Source organism: Carlito syrichta, unplaced genomic scaffold (assembly GCF_000164805.1).
Source record: "Carlito syrichta isolate Samal-C Ts95f unplaced genomic scaffold, Tarsius_syrichta-2.0.1 Scaffold111565, whole genome shotgun sequence".
Classification (NCBI taxonomy): domain Eukaryota; kingdom Metazoa; phylum Chordata; class Mammalia; order Primates; family Tarsiidae; genus Carlito; species Carlito syrichta.
Genome location: NW_007055661.1, coordinates 261,628 through 280,487, shown reverse-complemented (window position 1 = coordinate 280,487; position 18,860 = coordinate 261,628). Strand labels below are relative to the sequence as shown.

At 46.4% G+C, this 18,860-nt stretch overlaps 1 protein-coding gene across 1 annotated transcript in view; it reads right to left on the bottom strand.

Annotated features, from left to right (window-relative positions):
* Positions 1-18,860, bottom strand: part of ATP10A (ATPase phospholipid transporting 10A (putative)) — a 115,459-nt gene that overhangs the window by 15,228 nt on the left and 81,371 nt on the right. The window contains 3 exon segments of the mRNA XM_021718381.1: positions 7,944-8,128; positions 13,454-13,580; positions 13,671-13,774. Of these exon segments, the coding sequence (XP_021574056.1) occupies positions 7,944-8,128; positions 13,454-13,580; positions 13,671-13,774 (416 nt within the window).

The following is an 18,860-nucleotide window of genomic DNA, read 5'->3' as shown; positions in this document are numbered from 1 at the left end:
AAAAAGAAAAAGCATAATTGTTGAGGCTTTTAATTGGCAAAACTGTATCTGAATTCCAGAGAGGGGAGGAAAGCACAGGAAAACAAGTAGGCAAGCTACACTGGGAGTCAGAGATAGGAGTCAGAGGCACGGAAGGGAGGACTGGTTGCAGGAACACACTCAGGGCAACCACAGTGGCTCCCAGCCCTCTGCAGGGATTACGTCTTCTGGGTGAGTGACCCGACTCTGCAGCACACCATGGAAATCCAGCTGTGTCCAGCACATGCTTATGGTGAGCCTTTTGTATTCCGAAAACTCAGAGAAAAGGCAGACTGAAAAGAAGATTGAGAAGACACAGTTACTGCCCCTGGGATGACAGACAGGCAGCGGAAACATACACACTCGCCACAGCAACTCACAACCCAGGATGTGCAAAAGGGTCACTGGAGACAGAGCGGAAGGACAAATGTGCCTCCAAGGTAGGGAAGGGACATGGTGGAAACGGGGGAAGGCAGAAGGATGCAGACTGTCACTGCACAAACACCATGGGCTCCCTGGTTCTACACCAAGCACTGACCAGGCCTGCTCTTGGTGGGACGGGGGCAAGGGCACCCCACACACCTCCTACATGAGCAGCTGTGCTCTTGTGGGAAAAGCATGGGGTAGCCATGTGAGAAAGGGCCCCTGAATGCTCAGGACATGGGCTGGGCGGTGAGTTTGCTACTTTTGCTCTGGTAGCCCCTGGCTTGGCCCAAGGCATCATGGAATCCGGCGGGGGGCTCCAGGTCAGGGACGGAGAGAGTTCCAGGAGAAGTACTCCAGGTCTGAGTAGTGAAAAAGAGAGCTCCCAACACTCAAAGAAGATGGAGGAAACTATTTCCCCTATTCTCTTGGGCTCAAGTTGCAGGAACATTGCTACAGAGGCTGTGCAGCAACAGGGCAGCACCCAAGGACTTGGGGAAGATGAGCTTTCCTTTCTTCCAGAGAAGCAGTGGTGCTTTCCTCTTGGACTGACAACCACCTGGCCCTGGGTGCATAAGGGGTAAAAAGACAAGGCAGAACAAGAAAACTCAAACTCCAGCTATCTTTCTAGAGAACACAAAGAGGGATTCCTGGAGAATCAAGCAGTACTGGAAAGATCGTAAAGAGGGAGAAGCTTAGCTAACTGACCCCAATATAGTGTATGAATCTCTGGGTTCACTCCCATGCTGCGCATATATGGACTAAGCAGCATAACAAAGCCTTTGAGAGTTGAGCTCAAGGTACTCAAGTTCCAAGCTAACGGGGCAAAACTGTGAGACAGCTTACAGTATGCAAATCTGCTTTTGAACTCAGCATCCAGAAACTGTGCAGTGCATGGAACCCAAACCCAACAGGGTTGACTGCCTGCTTAAAAAAATGCATTCTGCATAGACGTTAAAAATTATCAGAGTATCATAGTATAATATTCAAGGTGCCCATGATACAATCCAAAACTTCTTAGCATACAAGAACCAGAAAAATCTCAACTTGTGTAGAAAAAGAAAACTACTAGAAGCACTTAACAATCAAGATGATACAGATATTGGAATTACCAACAGAGACTTTAAAAGACTTTAAACAGCCTTTTAAAAACTTTAAAAGACAAAGACTTTAAAACAGTCATTATAATACTATTCCAAGAAGCAAGGGTGAACACTCTGGAAACGAATAGAAAGACAGAAAGCCTTAGGGGGGAAAAATACAAGGGGGAACATACCTCAAACTGGAATTATCTATTATCTTTTGGAGGGAAAGCCCATGGCAGTACACTCAGAATTTGTTCCTTCAGATCAGTCAACTAAAGTTTTTATCTGAAAGTTGTGAGAAAGTTGTGTCCTGAGTTGTGGAAACAGGCGACAGGTTCTTCTACCATGACAAGGTACCTGCCCACATTGCGCTGAGTGGTCAGCAGCTTTTGACCCAGAGTGGCATGACCCTTGTGCCCCACCCTTCCTAGTCACCTGATCTACTTTTTTTTGGTTTATTTCCCTGGATGAGAAAAATCCTCAGAGGAAAATATTTTGCTAATGTGGAAGAGGCAAAACAAAAAAATGGCAGAAGCACTAAAAAGCACCAAAATCAACGAGTTCAGAAACTGTTGTGAGCAGTGCAAAAGGCATCTTGATAGGTGCACTGCATCAAATGGAGAGTCCTTTGAAGGTGACTGAAGTTTAAACATGTAAAAATAAATACGCAATTTTGTATAAATAAATTTCATTTTTGGAGAGGTTCCCCCCTCATATGTAGAATAATCAAATAGAAATTTTACAACAAAAATACATTAACTGAAATTAAAAGTTCACTGGATTTCAAATCATTTATATAATCAATACTCTGCTCTCAAGGCGGTAGACAGTAACTCCACACTCCTTAAGTATGACCTCCTTCAAAAAATTCAGTATGGAAAGGAACAAAAAGCGTGACTCTTTCACAGTAGATAAACCTGGCAATCACAAGGTCAATATCAACAGTGACATCATGCTGACAGTCCATGCCCTTGGTATGACGTGAGGGGAATGGCACTTTACCTCTGTGGACTTCCTCCCCAATCCCATAACTCCACATTAGTCACAAGAAAAACACCAGACAAATCCCAATACAGGGACATTCTACAAAATTCCTGACCGGCACTCTTCAAAACTGTCAGGGTCATTAAAAACAAAGTTTGAGAATCACAGCCAAGAAGAGCCTAAGGAGGCATGATGTGGTATTCTGGATGGGGTCCCAGGACAGAAGGACACTGGGTAACAACTAAGGTAATCTGAATATAGTATGGACTATTGAAAGTAATAATGTATAAATGCTGGTTCATTAACATAACTGATGTGCTATGCTAATGTAAGATTAATATTAGGATAAATTGTGTGTGGAGGACATGGGAAGTCTCTGTACTAGCTTCACAATTTTTTTCTGTACATCTAAAACTATTCTATATATAAAATGTATTTTAAATAACTCACTGAATAGGCTCAGTAACAGAACAGAGATGACAGGGAAAAGAACCAGTGAATTCAAAAGACAGATCAGGGGAAATGATCCAATTTTAACAAGAGAGTAAAATATTGGAAAAATAATATGAAGAAAGCCCCAGGACCTTTGGGCAGTACCAAAATACCTAACATCCATGTCATCAGTTTACCAGTAGATGAGGAAAAAGTGGAGTGCAGAAAAAGTGTTTGATGAAATAATGGCTGAAAACTTCCCAAATGTGATAAGAGACATAATCCTACAGATTCAAGAAGTTTAGCAAATCCCAGAGCATAAACCTAAAGAAATCCATACCCAAACATATGATGATAAACACACTTAAAACTAAAAAGGAAAAAAACATCCGAAAGCAACCACATAAAAACATTTCATTAGTTACAGGGTAACAATGATTCAGATGACCATGTATTTCTCATTAGAATCCATAAAGTCCAGAAGGACATGAGACGACAGTTTTTCAATCTTCTGTATTCACTGAAAATACCCTTCAAGAATGAAGGTGAAATAAAGACATTCTCTGATGAAGGAAAATAGCAGGAATTGTTGCTAGAAGGCCTGATCTGAAGGAAGTGCTAAACACAAAGGGGGCATCATGCCACAGGGAAACTCGGAACACCTGGTATTTGCTGACACCTAATACACAAGAACTGAATCACACACCATTTACTGACAAAATATAATAGACATTTGTAGACCACACCAGCCAACAACCGTAAAATGCACATTCTTTTCAGGTACATATGAACATTTACCAAGATAGGCCATACCCTGGGCCACTAAAAAACAAACAACTTTGACAAATTTAAAAGAATTGCAATCACAAAAAGCATTTCTCTGACCATAATGGAATTAAACTAGAAATCAGTAATAGAAAGACCACAGAGTAATTCTCAACATTTGGAAATGAAATACACACTTCTAAATAATTTGAGGTTGGCCTTATAAATTATTAATAATAATTAAAGAAGATGGCCAACATTATCCTGATATTAAATTTGAGTTTGAAAGAACAACACTTCTGAACAGCATTCGTCACAAATATAGACGGTAAAATCCTCAACAAAATATTAGCAAACAGGATAAAGAATATTGTATCACGAAAAAGTGGGGTTTATCCTAGGAACACAAGGCTGGTTTTTTATTTGAAAAATTAATGCAACCTACCATATTAGTAGCCTAAAGAAGAAGAAAAAAAAACCATGAAAAACCATTAGACGAACTCCAGCATCCATAAATTCTATCAACATAATGATAAAAAACTCTTATGTAAGAAACTCCTCAACCTGACAAAGTGCATCTACAGAACACATACAGCTAATGTTATGCGTTGTAGTAAAAGACTGATGCTTTCTCCCTAATATAAGAAACAAGGCAGCGATGTCCACTTTCACCATTCCTATTAACCTCATACTAGGATGTTCTAGCCAATACAATAAGGCAAGAACAAGAAACAAAAGTCACATAGATTGGAAAGGATGAAGGAAAACTCTCTTAGTAGATGATACAATTGTCTCATAGAAAACCCAAGGAATCAAAAATAATTCCTAGAACTTAGAATAAGCATGCTTAGTGGATCATGGAATACAAAATTAGCACACAAAAATCAATATAGTTCTATATATAGTTGACTCTTGAGTAAAATGAGTTTGAACTGCAGGGTTCCATGTGTATGTGGATTTTCTCCTGCCTCTGACAACCCTGGGACAGCAAGACCCACCCCCACCCCCAGCCTACTCAATGCAAAGATGATAAGAATGAAGATCTTTACATTGATGATTCACTTACATAGTAAATATATTTTTTCTTCCTTATGACTATCTTAATAACATTTCCTTTTCTCTAGTTTGCTTTATTGTAATAATACAATATTTAATACATGTAGCATATAAAATATGTGTTAATAGCCTGTTTATGTTCTCAGTAAGGCTTCCAGTCAAAAGTAGGCTATTAGTAAAGTTTTTTGGGAGTCAAAAGTTACATGCAGATTTTTGAGTGTATAGTAGGAGAATTTGGCACCCTTAATCCCCCATGTGGTTCAAAGGTCAACTATACTATAAAAATATTAGAAAATACAAATTTCAAAACACTATTTACAATACCTCAAAAAAATAAAAAGCTGTTAGACTGTCCCAGACATACGACAGTTCAGCTAAAGACTTTTCAACTGAACAATGAGTTTATTGGTTTATCAAATGCATTTTCAACTTATGATAATTTACCTACAATGGGTTTATTGGGATATAACCCCCCATCATAAACTGAGAAGCATATGCACTTGGGTATATCTCTAACAAAACATGTATATGATATGTATGCTGGAAACTATAAAATGCTGACCAAAGAAATAAAAGAACTAAAAAAAATTGAGAGCCATACCACGTTCACAGATTAGAAGATAACATAATAAAGATATCTTCACTTCTCAAATTAATCTATAAATTTAGCACAATTCAAATAAAAATTCCAGCAGGACAGGCCAAAACAATTTTGAATAAGAAGAATAAAATTAGAGGAGTCACACTACCAATTTTTAAGACTTAAAAAAAACTATAGCAATCAAACTACCAAAACCAATCAATGCAGCATGGTAAAGGATAGACATATAGATCAACAAAACAAAACAGAAAGACTAGAAACAGACCCACACAAGTATGACTAATTGATTTTTGACAAAGATATTTAGACAATTCTGAGGGAAAAAGATACATTCATCAAACGGTACTGAATTAACTGGACAACTATATGCAGAAAGGTATCATGTGACCTACACCTCATACATTATAAAATGTTTTACACAAAATGAACTGAATTCATAGATAAGATGCTAAACTCCAGTGCTTTTAGAAGAAAACACTGGGGAAATCTTCGTGGTTAGGCACATCTTAGACAAGACACCAAAAGCATGATTCATAACATTAAAAAAATGATGACTCAAAATGCATCAAAATTAAAAGCTTTTGTTTTGTGAGAGACACTCGTAAGAGAGTAAAAAGACAAGATAGAGAGAAACTATTTGCAAATCGTATAATCTAACAGGGAACTCATGTACAGAATATATAAAGAATTATCAAAACTGAACATTAAAACAAACAATGCAATTAAAAATGAAAAAACACTTGAATAGACAATTCATCAAAGAAGATAAGTGGAAAATAAGCACATGGAAGATGTCCAACTTCATCAGCCACTAGTTGAAATGCAAACTAAAACAAGACATCACTACATGCCCATTAGAATGGCTGGCAGAAAACCCACGGCAACACCAAGTGCTAATTAAATGGCACAGTGCTCTGCAACATGGGCTGGCAGCTTCTCATCAATGAGACATACTTATCATACTCATCATACTCATCACCTGAGCCAGCAAGTCACACCTCGGCACTTACACTAAAGAAATGAAAACACGTCTGCACAAAAACCTGCGCACTGTTATAGCAGCTCTACTCATCACTGTCAAACACCAGAAACAACTCAAATGTTCTTCACCGAGTGAACGGATATGTAAAACCTGTGGCAATCCAAACCACAGTGTCACTCAGCAATACAGAGGAATAAGCTATGGGCATATATACGGCAATTCAGATGAATCTCAGATATGATGCTGAATGCAAGAATTTATACACTAAAAGTTACAACCTCTATTATTCTATGTACTCGACATTCTGGAAAAAACAAAGCCATAGTTATGGAGAGCGGATCGGTAACTTCTAGAGGTTAAGGAAGGAAGATCGTATGACGGCAAAGGAGTGCGTGAGGGTGTTTTGGGAGTGATGAAGTTCTCCTGCATCCTCAACACAGGGTGGTTACACAAACCTGTGCATGTGTCAAAATTCATGTAGTTGTATAACCAAAAAAGCCAATTTTACCGTATGTTAATGAAAAAAATGAATAAATGAATAAAAGCAATGACTAGGTCATCAGGTAAACCCTTTAGTATATATCTCCACCTTTCCTGAACAGGTAACATTTGCAAAAAGCCTGGTCAAGGCACAGGCTCTGAAGCAGGGGGGCCTAGAGAAGACGTGAGAGGAAGGAGTGCTCTGGCCCTGTGGAAGTGAAGAGGGGGCAGGTCTCAGGATGGTGGGAGTCTGGACCATGGAATACAACGGGGTCAGGTGCATGTGACTGGTGGAGGGGTGGCTGGAGGGAAGACTGCAGTGGTGTCTCTGCGATGTCGGCAAAGGGCATTGGCAGGCAGCCTTTGGTGTATCACAGAGGGATGCTGAGAGGTGGGAGCCCCAGAGACCAGATGACAGGTCAGGGACTTTTGCCACAGCTCAGGGAGCAGAAATGTTCTCCACCAAAGTCACTCAGAAAGGGACACTCCCAAGTGGTTCCCAGTGGCACAGTCCTCAATTCTTGATGGGGTGGGTTGATTGAGTGGATGTAGACAGTGAGAAGCTTCCCTGCCCCATTCGTGAACCTGAGAGTCAGTGCCAGGAGACGCCTCACACGAGAGCTCACCTGAGTAGTCCAGACCAGAGTGCGCATGAAGTAGATACTCCCCACAGAGTCGTGAATGAAAGAGACGAGTGAGACTGATGAAAGGCCCTCAGTGTCTGTGGGGCATCCACAGGAGAGCCAGCAGTCTTGAGGCTCAGGGCCAAGTAGACCACTGTCCTGGCTCCACTTTTCAGGTACACGAGACCTCATGAAAAATTCTGACACTACTGACAGGGACAGTGTGTCAGAAAGAAGCAGGCTGAACTCTGCGTTCATAAAGCCCATATGTGCGTTCCAGCAAATTCCACATCTTCCAAGGCTGTGATAAGTATGTCTTAAGCCCCAGAAACATGACACAGGTACAAACAGGAATATAGAGGGCAAGGGTCCACTTCACCGCAGCCACCAGAAATGGAAGTCTCCCCTGTGGGCTTCCCAAAGAGCCCTGCCACAGGAGTCACGTTGAATGAGGCCATCCTAGGTGGAGCAGAGCTGCCCGGAAATCCACCTACCTGGGACTCAGCATTCAGGGTGAGGGCCTCCTCGTCTTGGTCCAGCAGTTTGCAGGCATAGGCAATGTTGATGGCTGTTTCTTGTTTGTCACCAGTGAGAACCCAAATCTGTAGGCCTGCTTGACGCAGCTTAGCAATGGTTTCGGGGACACCATCTTGCAGGCGGTCTTCAATCCCAGTGGCACCTGGGATGACAGTGTGGGTGAGACCCCATCACATGCTCCCAAAGCCTTTTTGGGTACAAATGTCCCACAGAAAGACACCCGAGACAGGTGCTGCACAGTCTCTGGACTGCTCAGGGCTTGGTTGCCAGTTGTCTGCCACTAGGTGACAGGAAGTCCCTTTTGGAAGCACGCTTTGAGGAGTCACCCTTTTAGGACAGTGGTGGACACTTCTGACAGTCAGTGCTCCCGACATGACTCATTTGAGACTGTGTAGGAATAACTGTGAGTCACTGAACATAATTATGTGCTTATAACAAAGCACTTCGACTTCTGACTAGTACACAGCTAACTTGCAACTCTACAGAGAATTTGAAAGCACAGCACATGAAAGGATGTTGAGAATGATGAAATTCTGAAGGATAAAAAAGTTTTAAAAATTATCCATCCCATATAAAGTTCCTCGTGAACGAAATTCAAAATGTTCACTCTCAACAATGCTCATTACTAGTTGCTATTAAAACAGACTGCATAGAAAAACCCATTATTTCTTGAAAGCAACATTATCCTGAATATGCTTTTTCCACACACATAAATAATTCAAGAGGTGGATTTTTCTTTTTTTGGTCTCAGTACGTTGGGGAAAATACACTATTCAGCACAAAAAATGTGCTTGGGCCTGCCTCGGATTTTTCATCTATTTACAACTTGGTGAGATGGTTTCTGTCTTCCCTGTTCTCCCCGAGAGCTCCGGCCCCCTCCCCCCAGGGCTTGAGCCCTGACGGAGGCCTCATCAGTCCTTCAGGATCTGTGCCACGTTGTCTGCTGTGTTGGGAATGCTGCTATGGACTGAACACTGGTGTCCCTAGACCTACAGATTAAAGTCCTAGTCCCAAGGTGACAGTATTCAGATGTGGGGGGCCTTTGGGGGGTGATTTAGTTTAAATGAGGTCAGGAGGGTGGAGCTCCTGGATGGGATCAGTGTCCCTATAGAAAGTGGCACCAGAGAGATGATCTATCCATCTGCATGTGAGAATACACCAAGAAGGAGGCTATCTGCAAACCAGGACAAGAGCCCTCACCAGACACTAGACCTGCTGGCACCTTGATCTTGAACTTACAGCCTCCAGAACTGTGAGAAGTAGCCGTCTGTTGTTGAAGCCCCTCGTTCATGGCATTTTGTCACAGCAGCCCAGACGGACTAAGGCACCCCTACCTTATGTAACCACTAGAGCTCAGGAGGCAGAACCCCACCAACTCCCCAGAAACCCCCTCAGGGGAAGGTGGCTGGTCTTCTCTCATCGAGCTCAGGCAGTCTGGGCCTAACTCTCATGTGGGGAATGTTCCAGAAGGCTAAGTGGGGACTTGGGAAGGGTGCAGAGAAGAGGAGGGGGCATTGAGCCAGGCTGCCCTCTGTTTTGAAGCTTAAGGCCAGAGTCCCTTGCAGGAGACCACACAGGGTGTAGGGCTTCAGGCCTGCTCAGGAATGAAACCAGGTCACATTCTACACTCTGTGAGCACAGCCCTGGACACCCAGGTCTTGGCCTCTCTTCCCTCCCCAGCTTTTGGGGTGGAGGTGTGGGGGGCAGTGTGTGGGGGGGGTAGTGTGTGTGGCCTGGGTCTCTGGCTCATCCTGATTGTCACTTCTGCCGTGATGCATTCCTCGATGTCAGGGGGAAGAGACAGGGATGGTCTTGCTTGCCTCGGTTGCTCACAGTAGCTCATGCATACTTAAAGATGATAACCGATTATGGGATAATCACAACAATGGCTAACCTTACTAAATGACCGACAGTTTGCTAGGATAATGCTTCTGCTATAAGGGCTTGGCATATGACCCCACCAGTTGCCCACCCTTCTCTAGATGGCAGCTTCCTGCCAGAAGGGCCTTATGTCTCCCACCCTTTTGTCACAGCTGTTCAGCCAGGGTTCCTCAGTAAAAAGTCTGACAAGAAAGAAAACAGGGAAGGCCTCACAAGGAAACTCCAGTCTGGAGGGAATCGGCCTCTTTTCAGGAAATACCTAACACCTTGAAAAGGTAACTTATCTAGCTAGGGAGCACTGTGGCCAAAGTCATGGGCCCCCTACTGGGTCACCCCAGTGACCCTCACCTATGTAGTGTGATTGTGAATCAAGCACAGAATAGTATTGGACTGAGAGTGGAGTCTGCAAAAGATGGCCACCTCAGCATGAATTACAGCTGAGGAGAAAGCATGCACCCACGGGAGGAGCCCTTTTAAAACAATCTGGAGCCCAGTGGCTTTCTTCAGCTTTCCAAGGTGGCATGCTTGCAATATAATTCATGTGACTTTTAGTGATCGCCACCATCTTTCTGACCTGATCCTTGGGAGAGGCTGGCATTCCTGAGTGTCATAACTTGGTAGTAGGTGGTATTCAGAGCTCAGTCAGTGCCACTGCACACCCCGTGGTCTTGTCAGGCGGCTCTTACTGGGAGGGGAAAGGATTCACTAACAGGAGTTTCAGATGACATTCAGAGAAACTGCTAGGGACACTGAGGAGACAAGCAGAAGACTGCCCTTTGAATGTGGGTTCCTGTCATGGATATTATGAAAAAGAAAATTTCAAGAACACAATGTGAATGGTGAGCCTTTCTGCTGAAGTTAACTGTTGGTGGTTCTCCGATGCTACTTAAGATAAGCACCCGAATGAAAAGATTTAGAAGAGGGTATTTGGTTTTGAATATTAACAAATAAAAATGGGGCTGGGTACAGTAATGGCTCATGCCTGTAATCCCAGCACTTTAGGGACTGAGGGAGGAGAACCTTTTGAAGCCAGGAATTAGAGACCAGCCTGGGAAACATAGTAAGATCCCTATCTCTACAAACAAAAAAATTTAAAAATTAGCTAGACATGGTGGTATGCACCCATAGTCCCAGCTACTTGGGAGGCTGAGATGGGAGGATCACTTGAGTTTGAGGCGTTTGAGACTGCAATGAGCCATGATCATGACTCTGCATTCCAGCTTGGGTGATGAAGTAATATCCTGCATTAAAAAAAAAATTAAAAATATAAATGACTTACTTCACTTTTCTCAAAAATGAAGCCATGGAGTCGGAACACAGTTCCCAGAATGCCCCGCTCATGGTTGGCATTGTGGTGACCCGAAGGTGGGGGCTGGCTTTCGCTCCCTCCAGGCCAGCTCTCACCTACGAAACACCAGCACACCAGGTGGCAGGAGCAGTTAAGCGGTTAGCAGCTGGTTTGTGGGAGGGACACTGGTGTGTCACATTTGCCTATTTCTGGGGTAAACACTCCCACTTTGGCTGACTTCAATCTATCAGCACAGCATCACAAGGTCAGCAGGTATTCCTGAAGATGTGCGAGGGACTGGGCTCTAGCCAGCAGGCCTCAGCAGGCTCCCACACCCCGCCAGCTGCAGGCAGCCCTGTGGTTGCTTCTCTGATGCATCTCAGAGCCATTTCAGTGTACACCTGGAGGGAAGCAACCAGCCTCAGGAGGACAGTGGGACATGGCAGAATCAGAATTATCAAAGACTTTGGTAACCAGCATACTGAGCACCCCACAGAAGGCAGTGAGACAGGAGTTTGTATAACACCCTGCACTGAGATGTTCACACAGTTGCCCAAGTAAAATCACAGGGTCTAAGCAGGAAAGAAATCCCTGTGGAAAGACCTAGGAAGGTGAACAGCTGTCTAGTCCAGTCAGAGTCAGACATGTACCAGCTGTTCACAGTGTGGGATATGTTAACAGAGATGCAGCAGCTGGATCAAGGGAGGGGATGGGTGACTGACCACCAGAGAAAGGCTTAGAGAAGAGACTGGCTGGGCTGGAGTGGGTGTAGAGGCCCACTACCACGCAGCTGCAGAGTGCCATATCCTGCACTCATCCCAAGCTCCACGCCTCTGGCATCCCTTCTTCTCACCCTCATAGGAGCCTGCGACATTGCGATGGCTGGCCCCGCCCAGTGGCTGAGAGAGCTGGGAAGCAGAGGACACTGGGCCGTGTGCCCAAGCACAGGGGCAGCAAGTGGCGTCGTCGGGGCTAGACGACCGAGTTGGGGCTCTCAGACTCTGAGAGCAGGGAGGCTGGAGAAGGGCAGCCTGGCAACTCACAGATGTGTCCCCAGATCGTCAAGGAAGAGGAAAGAGATTTTGCCCGCACTCTCCAGGAAGTGGAACCAGCACCAGTGGGAGAAGGTACCAGGAGACATGTTTCACCCCACCTGAGAAGTCAGAGTGTCTAGGAGAAAGGCTGTGTCCAGGGAAGAGCGTCCCACAGTAAAGGGTTCAAAACTGGGCTGTGGGACGGGTGGGGCAGGCACATCCAGAAGAACCAGCCGAGTGCTGTACAACCCACGGGCCTGCACAGCAGTGCCTATCGGGGAGCCCAGCCTCAAGGGGCGCAAGTCTGGTTTGGTAAATCAAAGCCTAGAGGCTGAACACAGACACGGCCATGTCTGAGGTGCTTCACTCAGCCCATGCCTGGGAAGCCACTCATGAGACAGCTGGGTCTGGAACCCAGGGTCTTCTGAGCAGTACAGAGCCTCCTACAAGACACTGCGGGCAAAATGGAATATTTATAAAGTGCATGCAAGTATGCGTGAGGATTGGTGTACCTTGCACTATTAAGTATCAATTGCTATGACATTAGATACGTAGATGTAGATATCCCGATTCCTGTGCCTGGGAAACAAGGCCAAGTGCATGACAGCTTTTCTGTGCTAAGTGAAGAGGAACCCCCGGGCTTCTGGGGAGGAGGAGCAGTACTACTTGATGACAGCATCCTCCAACTAGGTCCTCTGAGGACACATAGAGCGCAGATGCAATGACTCTCCTAACGTGAGAAATGCTTTAATGAATAGGAAATTAATATTCAGTAAATATTAAAATAAGTATTATTATAATAAATGCCTCAACTTATCATTACTACTAATTATCATTTGTTAAATCTCAGTGTGAACACTTAGGAACTATGGACACATTTCAGTAAAAATGAGCCTGTTTCCTTTGCATCCACACTGAATCTGTGAAACATTCTAGAGATGCAAATGCAGCAGCTTCCAGGGCCCACAAGTTCCTGTTTCCCAGGGGTGAAATCCTTTCATCCAGTGAGGGCCAGAGCCTTGCTCTCCTTTGGTGGAGATGCAGGTTTGAGGAAAGACTCGGCGGACACTGGCAGGGGTATCTGGCAGACAGTGCCCAAGCCCCTCGGGCTCACCAAGAACCCTCCAGCTGGGGCTGCACCAGTGTCAGCACTGGCAGCTCATTACCAAGCCCAAGGTGTAGCTAGAGCCGCGTCCCCCCCACCATCAGGGCCCCTGTGCACACTCCATACTGCTCCCAGGACACGGGCTCGCAAGCAAGTTACCCAGCAGATGCAGGTTCGTCTCCAGGCGAATGGCAGACTGGAAGAGCAGCTCCTCGCGGTTGTCCAAGGATGATTCTGCTTCCAAGTGGCTTTGCAACCAGCAGGCGTACTCTTCTTTGGTTAGAACCTATGGAGACACTGTTGAGTGCTGTGCCAGGGCCATACACGGCTGGGGTGGTCACCTGTACCCGCACCCCCTGGGGTCACACCCACTCACCCTCTTGGCAATGCACAGGGTGCGCAGGCCTTCCATCGCATACAGGTTGAGGTAATTCTGAGTTTTGCTTCGGATCTTTTGTTGATGCTGTCCTCTGGCGTCATCTGGGTTGGAGTGGGGAGACACGGGGGTGTAAGAATCATGTGCACAGAATGCTGTGAGATCCACTTCCTGTCTGTTTCACCACTTGCAATGGTGCACACATTTTCATATAGAATCCAAGTGCAACTTAACTGTTATTGTAAAATAGAGCCTCATCAAAATGCATATTTTTGGCTGCTTTTTACTTCCTTTCTCGAAAATGAGAAGCTCATGAAAACAAAAATCTCATCAAAAGTGATCTGGACCCCTTTGTCTGGTTCATTAAATGGAGGTGCACATTTGTCCTGCTAATGAAAAATCATACTTCATATCCTTACGAGAAGATACATATAATAAATGATGGCCAAATATTACATAGACATACTTTTATTTAAAAAATTATCTCTTCATCTGAAGTTGAACTAAATATTCCGTGTACTTTGTCTGCTAAATCCAGCCACTCTCCCCACCATCCTGAGGCCCTGGTATGGGGAAGGCTTGTCTGCTACTCCAAGTCTACCCCATGATATACTGGACCTGGTAGAATCACTTTTTTATCCCCTAGACTCTGATGCCCTCTCCATGGGAGAAGCAGAGCCTTCAGGGGGGACCCTGTGTTCTCAGGGATGAAATTATTTTACTCTTTTGCATATGCGGCACAGAGTCACACAGTATGTAAACAGATACACAGCATATCTGCAGTATTTAAATGTCAGAAGAGGACAACCAGGAAAAACATGTCTGAGAAGATTCCTTAAGGAGTCAAAAATGGGAGCAAAGGAGTTGCCTTAGACTACCTTGCTGTAGGTATTTAAATTTCCTGAAAAGATGATGCTTAACACCACCTTGGTTTTTGACTATCACTGTACTTCTGGTGTCCTGATGACACTCTTAGAAGGTGCAGATATTTTCCCAGATTCTGACTGCCCTTTGAGCAAAGCTGTGCCCACCAGAAGGACTTTGAAGTTAAAATAATCATAATCAAGCCCTTTGTTGCTCGGGGAGAGGTAAAGTAGAGGAAGGGCAGTTGCACAGGGGGGTGGCCCTGAGGCTCACCACACTCTTCAAAACAAAGCTGAGTCAACAGAGGCAGGCCAGACCGTTTGGGACCCTCGGTGCTCTGGGCAAGGGGGTGACCACACAGACACCCCCCTTGAGGTGGACACTGGAGGGTTTCTGTGCAGGACCACCTGCACCAGGTCTGGGTACCAGCCATCCCAGGCAGAAGCAGCTGACGCCACTGTCTCCATCTCAGACATAGACATACACACCTGGGCCACTTCCACAGGACCAGTTCCTCCTTCTTAGGTGACTTTTCCCTCACAGATCCCTGCTGTGCCCACAGTTGGACAGCACTGAGGAAAGCCAATGTCAGGGCTTTTGGGTGGGCTCTTTGGGAGTGCTAGGATGGGTCTGCTTCTGATGGAGGGTGCAGGAGCGTGGAAGGAACTCAAGCCACCCACAGACCATCACCAAGGAGCTGGGGACCCTCAGAAGGAGACTGCACAGGAGACTGGGCTCTCCTGTGCCTTCTGGGGAGAGGCTGGGCTGGCTGATTTCAGGATAAAGGCACGATCATGCTCACACTGTGTTTTAGTTGATATTCATGCAGCAGCAGCCCTCTTTCTGATATTTATGGCCATCTAGGCCCTCTGTGACCTGGCCATCTCTGGTCATAGGAGGACCTACAGCTGGAACTCAGCACCTTGGGTAAGGTGGATACCACAGGCACAGTCAGGATCAGCGCTGCTCAGTGCCTCCTACTGCAGAGTATGGCGCTGGGGACCGAGGTCCTGAGGGTGCATCTGGGTCCTGGGGGAATTGGAGGCCAGGGCCAGACAGTAGCCACTCCTGTCACAGTCTGCAAAGATGACACACATGCCTGACCCCAGCCCCATCAGGACTCAGGGTGCACCTGGCTGTGGGCTACACTGACATCCCTCTGGGACACCACAGGCAGGTCATGCTCCCAATCCCTTGGAGGGCCCTCTAGAAGGAAGGGCAACCCCTCCGTGATTTTAATATGTGCTTTCACATTGTTCCAAGTGACAGTTCCATTTCTTCTATACTTTACAATGGTATTTCCCCAGTGAGGAGTTTATCTTATTAAGATGGTAAGCCAAGGAGAATGCTCTGCTTGTTCGTGCATGCACTCATTCAGGCAAGAAATCCTTCTGGGTTCACTGAGTAGCAGCCCCATGGGAGGCCCATGCCAGGCGAGGCTGCAGCAATGCTCTCTCCTTGTTCTGGGAGAAAGGCCGAGCAGTCAGAGTCTAAAGCCACACAAAATAGCAACCCCGTCAGAGCACATGAACCTTAGTGGGGAGGAGCCAGAGGCTTGGGAAAGGGACCTGGCTGATGCCATGCCTAGATCGCACCAGGCACGGGGGAGGGCCTTGCGTGGGGGCTTCCTGTGAGGTAGACATCGTGGTTTCCAGTGTAGATGGGAAACTGGGGCACAGAAAGAGGGAGTGACTTGTCCAGGGAAACCCAGACAGTAAATGCAGCACCGGGATGTGAACAGATGTCTGTGGGCGTGGAGTGGGTGAGATCCTGCTTCCTCTGAGACACACACGACTCCCTGCCAGGGCAGGTTATGCTGTGGGCCAGCACAGTCACGTCTGCCAGTGGCCCAGCCAGCTCAGATCTCTCGGTGGAGGCGCTGTGAGCTCTTTGTGGAGAAGGCAGGTGAATCCAGAGCGGGGCTTAACTCTGTGTGTGCCCTCCTCACTCATCACTTGCACAGGTCAAGCAGCCTGGCCAAGGGCTTCCTGGCAGTGAGCTGCTGTATACGTCTGTGCCTCTCCACACCCTGCACCCCTTCCCGAGTAACAGCTGAGTGGTATGTGTACACGGGCAGGTGTCACAGGTGGGTAACTTCACAGGACTCGGAGCCCTCCTACAGCCCTTCTCCTGGGAAGCCTTTGGGGCCTCTGAACTTCCTGAATCCTCACACACTCAGTGTGTACTTTTTTTTTTTTTTTTTGAGTTGGAGTCTCACTCTGACACCAAGACTGCAGTGACACGCTCCTGGCCACCGCAGCCCCGACTTGCTGGGCTCCGGAGATCCTTCCGCCTCTGCCTTCCAAGTAGCTGAACTACAGGCGCACGCTACCACACCCGGCTAATTTTTTGATTTATTGTAGAGATGAGGTCTCATCAAGTTGCCCGGGTGGGTCTCAAACCAGTGAGCTCAGGCAATCCACTCACCTCAGCCTCTCAAGGTGCGGGGTTACAGGCTGAGCCACCGAGCCTGGCTTCAGTGTGTACTTGTAAGAGTTCCCCATCCAAACCTGACCTCGGGCACTGCTTGAGATTCCAGGGGAAGGTGGAGATCACCCCAAACGGCTGACTTTCAGTCTATCCCATCAATGTCATGACAACATGAGTTACCACAAGGTCATTACCTGGCTTCTCTGTGATGCCAGGGATTTGAGACTCTGTTCTTTCTTATCTGCAGTTATCTAGATATGGGGGCAGATTTCTCCCTGAAACCCAGGGTAAAGTTAAGCAAGGGCTGCAGGGGTAGGTGGAGGGGGCTTTAAGGCCCTCCAGCCTAGGCAGGGCTCCCCACCCTGACCTTGAGGTTGATTCCAAGGCAGAGGAGAGGGATGTGGACTGTCTTGTAACTAGCATGAGATAGATAACTTCCTGCCCTGAAAACACTACACAAGTAAACCCTCGGGCACAGACAGACATTGCCCTCTGCACTGCTCCTTCCACCCGCTGATAAATAGGTGAGGCAGCTACCCCTGACCCTGTCCCTGAGAATGTTCTTCCTACTCTGGCTTATTATGAGAAAAGCAGGCACAAAAGAGCCGTTCAGAATGCAGAAAGTACGCACTTCACAGGCATCCAGCTTTCTGGGATATCTTCAATACTTTAGGGGAGAGGAAGTAGAATGCTGGCATTACGGAGAGTCAGTGACTGCAGTTTTTCTATACATTTGAGAGTGTTTTTATACAGCAAAGCACAAGCATGACCCCTGCTGCCACGGGGCCTCTGAGTCTCCCTGGATTCCTGTTCCCTCCTACAGTGCTGTAGGCTCCCTGCTCTCCCCAGGATGGAATGGGCTGTGCCTGCCAGCCCCCACTGCCCTGGCATGCTGGTGCTAGTCCACATTGTTCACCACACATATGACCCATTGTGTGTGTGACAGCCTGGAGCACAGGGACACACTACACTAATGCAAGGCCAGAGAACAGGACAAAGGGGAATTTCTGCACTAGAATGAAATCGCTGAAATAACTGTCCTATTGATCAAATTTCAGAATGAAGACGCTCCTCTGGAATGCAAAATCCATCTGTGAACTGGATGCAGAATTGTGGTGGGCAAATCCCACCACACCAGCCCTCACCATGGAAGGGCATCAACACCATTCTCAGGACACATTTGCAAATTTAGCTCCGCTGTCTTCTGGAAATCACAGCTCTGTGATGGGAACACGGGCTTCTTGTCTACAAAGCTCCTCCCACGCACATCTCTGTGATGGGGTCTTCCTGGCTTCAGTGCCTATATAATGTATTTGGTACAGTATTCCCTGGCTCCTGCTCTCAGCTCTGGAGGGGATTATCTAGCCAACAGAGTTTCACCGCGGGTGGTACCCATGGCTGCTTCCAGGAGGAAGCAGCGAGGAGGGCTGTGGGCAGGCTGCAGAATCCCCGTGGCCTCCTCCGCAGCTGGCAGCATCCTCGCCTCCACCTGCTCCCAGCTCCCAGAAGTAACACCCACACTTCTCAGTCTCTGAGTACAGGAGAAGGGTGACCGATGCGGACCCAATCCTTCCCTGGCCACATCCCAGAAGCATTTCTAGCTGGAAAGAGATGCAAGCTCTTGCTGGTAATGTATACCTTTTATACTAATGCTTTTCAAGCTCCGTTTTCTCAACCTCAAATTGATATGGAACTCTAGAATATAAAAGAGATCCAAGCCGGGCTCAGTGACTCAGCCTGTAATCCCATGCTTTGGGAGGCTGAGGTGAGTGAATTGCCTAAGGCTGAGGGTTCGAGACCTACCTGGGCAACTTGGCGAGACCTTATCTCTACAATAAATCAAAAAATGAGCCGGGCGTGGTAGCGCGTGCCTGTAGTTCCAGCTACTTGGAAGGC